We start from the raw sequence: 4,754 nt of genomic DNA, 5'->3' as shown, positions 1-4,754 counted from the left end.
TGACAAAGTAAATAGTGGCTGCACGCAACACAACACACTTCTCTACTTCACAATATCTTTTTATTACAGTAAGGATAGGTGAGATGACACTATTATGAACTCTTATTTTGAAAAAGAAACAAATAATCTACAGCTTTGGAAAACAATTTATACTAAATGTGGGGGAAACTTCTGAAGCAATTGGAGACAGGACTCAGAGAGACACGAGGAGAGCTGGAGCTTTGATGGTAAACACTGACGGTTTATTTGGAGCTTCGGCCGGAGAATTCACAAGACATGTCACGGGGCCGACCACACGGTTGAGATGCCACAATCAATTCTGAAGAACCCTTCTGTATTTCGACGTTTGAACTAGTTCAGAGTGTAATAATCTACATTCTTCAATAGATAGTGAGGCTGTGGCTCGGTGGATAGTGTGCTGGACTTCGAATCAGGGGATAGCAAATTGGAGTCCCACTGCAGTCAGCATGTCGTTGTGTCCCTGGGCAAGACACTTCACCCCAAAATGCTCCTGTGGGGATTGTCCACAGTACTGAATGAGTCGCTTTGGATAAAAGCGTCTTACGAATGACATGTAATGTAATGTGATAGACTGAACAGCTAAGGGACACCGAAACTTATTTTGTTGTCGCTTATGGCTCGGGGTCATCTACACCCCGAGAAGGATGTGTTCCAGGTGTCCCAAAACAATAACTATCTCTGACAGAGAGTTGCCCCGTCATAAACTGGTAACAACAACAAAATGCTAGAAAGCATGGTGCCAAAGCTGAGCATCATCGTCAGAGGGACGAAAGAGGACACGCAGGGCAAACTATTCCCTCACACTAAAAATAATAATAACTGTCTGATCAATAAAAAGAAATCCAAGTGACTACAAATCTGAGTCCTGTTTAACATACAAATCTGAAGTCAGTTATCATATTTTCGACATGACATTGGTTTACACATTTTCTCTAGCTGGGTGACGTGCAGATATTAATAATAGGTATGACAGGAAATCCGGTGTGGCTGTTGGAATGACGTCCTAGTTTGATGATGCGATCGCTCTCCAAGACTGCCTGAGGTTACTCTAACATGATAGACACACACAGAAACACACACACATACAGGATGACAAGACATCCCCCCCCCCCCCCCCCCCCTCTCTTTTTCTCTTTGATATGAAAGTGAAAAAGGGAAATGGTCAGTGAGGGATCCTCATATGAAGAAAAGCTTCTCCGCCATCAGCTCTGAGACGGGACGTCCTTCAGGATGCCTGAAACCATCAGATCAGGTAGTTATTTCGAATAAAGATGATTAGCTGTCTCTCTTTGCATGTCATCATATATTTTCCTTTTCACATTTCCATTTTTACTACTCCATTATGATTATATCTCTTTAACTCATTCTCTTTTAGAGTTTTCATCCTTGAAAAACCCACTCCTTAGGACATCTCATACAAACATACACACTTTCTTTCAAAGGAAAAGACATGACTTTTTTTCAGTCTTCATGGTTTTATATTGTGTCTTTTTTCTTCCCTTGGTCTTTCTCCTACAGTGTCTCTTGCGTGGGTGGTTTTGTCGGTGTGTCTGTCCAGCAGACGGACCAGCGTGCGTGCAGCACCCATCTGTACAAATGGCCAGGTTGGATGCCACGTCCTGTCTCTGGATAACCTGTTTGACCGGGTCATCCAACACTCAGCCAGGATGCACGGCATTTCAAGTGACCTTCACTCCGAGTTTGTAAGTCTCCTCATGCGTGCTCCTCATTGTCTGACCAAGCTTATCAAATTGTGTTTTAAACGTTTAAGTGATACAATGTTGTAACAGGATACTTAAGTCTCAATAAGACACTATATAAAATGGCTTATTGGGTAAACCTAATGTAGTCCAATATAATAGTCCTCATTAAGGCTAATGTTCAGTTAAATCATTTTGTTGTATACTGAAAGAGATTGTATTATTCACCCTACCCTGATTAATATAAATAGGATGGACAAAATAAGTAATCATAAACTGGCAACTGAGTCTACACCATTCTACTATTCCATTAATCTATTTTTATTTTCTGTAGCCACATTTGACATTAAGATGACCTCTGACATTTTGCCCTTGCATTCATGTTCGTCCTGTCAGGAGCAGTACTTCCTGCCTAGTAAGAATCAAATTGGCCGGGTGGGTCGCATCTGTCACACCTCTACCATCATCACGCCAAATGGCAAGGAGAACGCTCAGAGAATGGCGGTAAAGTAACTTCTATAAAAGCTATTTCCTGTAGTCGGCATGTGCTGTCCAAATCATGTTTGCAGTTTTCCTTTCTCTTGATTTAGTCTCTTATAGAACACAGGGTTTTCCCCCAGTTAACCAAAAAGTATTGCTACCGATACAATTCTAACTGTCATGACTTAAAATATTCACTGATGCCTCTACCTGTCCTGTTGTCCCTGCAGAGAGAGCAGCTGACGGAGGTGATTCTGAAGCTCCTGATTGCATGGAGGGATCCTTTGTGGCATTTCCATCAGAGCATGGCTCACCACCACGACTTCAACAACTTCAGCTCCAACAAAGCTCTCGAGATGAATGACATGGTGCACGAGCTACGCCAAGGTGTAGAGAAAGTGGCTGAGAAGGTACTGTATGTCTTTTAAAAGGGAGAAGATATGGTTGTTTACATTAGCAGTTAAAGTGTAGATGCCAACAGTTTAATTCAATGGTGCTCAAAATGCCATAATTTGTGTGGTTAATGCTTTGAGCGGTCTGGGTCTCAGGTTGTGATTCATGATGTCATGCGGCAAATCCAAACTGTACAGTTTAGCCTCGGGTGACCTTTTGTTCAGACTAAACATTCAGCCTCAAGCAAGAAAGGAAGAGACCAAACGTTGGGCACACTACCTGCCACATCTCTCTTTGTGTAGGCCAGAATGACCAACCAATAACATATAAACGTATGTCTTCAGATCACAATATAATAATCATTCTCGGGAAGTAACGGAATACATGTAACAGGAATATGAATACAATGAAAGGTAACTGTATTTCCTTACAGTTGCAGAAAGACGTAGTCATTATTGATATTTATTTTCTATTGGATTTATTTGAATATTTGATATTGAAGTAATCAAACTCAATGAGTAAAAAAATGTCAATCAATCAATCAACAACCAACCAACCAACCAACCAGGGGCGGACTGGGACTAAAAATCATCGGGATTCGTCCCGAACGTCCCGATGGCCAGTCCGCCCCTGCAACCAACCGATCAACCAACTAACCAACCAAAAATATTGTATTACTCCCAGGGGTAAACTGTATGAGTATGCTTTGCTGTATTGATCTTTATTTTCTTTTATTTCTTGAATTTATTTGAATATTTGATATCGAAGTCATCAAAAAGTAATGAAAGGTAATTTGGTTATTTTGAAGACGTGATGAATTGATTGATTACTTACTAAATTTTTCAAGGTAATTAGTATTTGTGATGGAATACATTTTACCCTCCCAACCAAGGGTATAATATAAACTTAATGAGAAACATTGATTTTTTCCACTCAATCAATCAACCACCCTATCAAGCAACCAACCAACCAACCAACCAATTAATTAATTAATGAAAATACTTTATGAGTGTGCTTTGCTGTCATCACATTGTATTGTTTATTTTGTGAGAACTATTTTAGAATTGTAATCCAAATGGGTGACAGGAATGAATAAATAGCGGGTGTTTCTATTATTTTGCAACCAATCAGGGTGAATAAAAAGCTGATGTGTGCATGTGCCCTCTCCAGATGCAGGTGCTGGGGATAATCAGTAACTCTGTCACCAGCCTGGCTTCTCCCGAGGTTTTGTTGCCATCGGACAGTGCCGATTGGCGGCTGATGAAAGACTATGACCTGCTCTACTGCTTTCGCCGAGACTCCAACAAGGTCCAGAACTACCTGAAGATCCTCAAGTGTCGCATAGTTCCCGATCATGGTTGCTAGGAGGCTGGGAAAACAATGTGTTTAACTTCAGGAATATCAACACGTTTGAATGGAAATGCTTGTTTTTTATCTGCAGAATGTTTACTGATGTTCACGCCCGTTATGACTGAAAGACTCTGCCCGCCCTTCACTTCATGCCTGGTATTTTTATTTGAGTTATGTATGGACAGGATGGAATGAATGTTATTCTGGAATTGTTCTTAAATATATAAATACTATTTAAAAAAAAAAAAAGGTTTTATTTGTGTCTGTTCCACAGAGGCACTGGGAAAGAGATTTATGTTGTCACACTAAAATTACAATACTCTGCATTTCTCAACCCGAGGCACTAGGACTGATACAACTATGATGCTCTGTTGACTGCTTTAAGTTCAGCTAGCTTTTTTTTAGAACACTCAGTTATGTAATGTGTGCCATATATACGTGGGAAGAGTAATTGTTAGAAGGCGATTATTTCACTACAAAAGCCAACAACTCCTTTTTTCAATCTATATGGGAATGAAAGCATTGTATTAATATAAAAATGTGCAATGAATGCATAGTCTTGGCTCAGAACACTTGATGTGTGCAGAAACCTTGAATTCTAAATTTATAGAAGATATACTTAAAACAACTAAATAATATATATATTTTTTTAATGGTTCACGAGCAGAATTGAATAGTTATTCTCATTTGAGATGTTCTGTTAGACATGTGTGTGTCTGTGAGCATAGTGGGACCACAGTTCAACTGAAAAAGAGCACGTTCTGGAATTTTCCCACAGAAATCCAAAAGGTAATAAATCTGAGCATATAG

The 4,754-nt window shown here is 39.8% G+C and overlaps 1 protein-coding gene across 1 annotated transcript; it reads left to right on the top strand.

The window, feature by feature from the left end:
- Positions 1 to 1,176: 1,176 nt before the first annotated feature.
- Positions 1,177 to 4,128, top strand: prl2 (prolactin 2). Its single transcript, XM_079653773.1, has 5 exons — positions 1,177 to 1,273; positions 1,540 to 1,724; positions 2,118 to 2,225; positions 2,432 to 2,611; positions 3,765 to 4,128. Exons 1-5 carry the CDS (start codon positions 1,252 to 1,254, stop codon positions 3,957 to 3,959), a joined length of 690 nt encoding a protein of 229 aa, XP_079509899.1. The 5' UTR covers positions 1,177 to 1,251; the 3' UTR covers positions 3,960 to 4,128.
- The last annotated feature ends 626 nt before the right edge of the window (positions 4,129 to 4,754 follow it).

The sequence above is a fragment of the Notothenia rossii genome, assembly GCF_949606895.1.
Source record: "Notothenia rossii genome assembly, chromosome: 10".
NCBI lineage: Eukaryota > Metazoa > Chordata > Actinopteri > Perciformes > Nototheniidae > Notothenia > Notothenia rossii.
Note: the sequence above shows the minus strand (reverse complement) of the source record. Positions and strands in the feature narration are given on the sequence as shown.

What these genes read in the sequence shown, in the direction of transcription:
- prl2 (XM_079653773.1), top strand. Translation starts at nt 1,252, where the DNA reads ATGCCTGAAACCATCAGATCAG. An exon ending in GCCTGAAACCATCAGATCAG is followed by an intron (nt 1,274 to 1,539) that starts GTAGTTATTTCG and finishes TTTCTCCTACAG; the next exon opens with TGTCTCTTGCGTGGGTGGTT. An exon ending in TAGAGAAAGTGGCTGAGAAG is followed by an intron (nt 2,612 to 3,764) that starts GTACTGTATGTC and finishes TGCCCTCTCCAG; the next exon opens with ATGCAGGTGCTGGGGATAAT.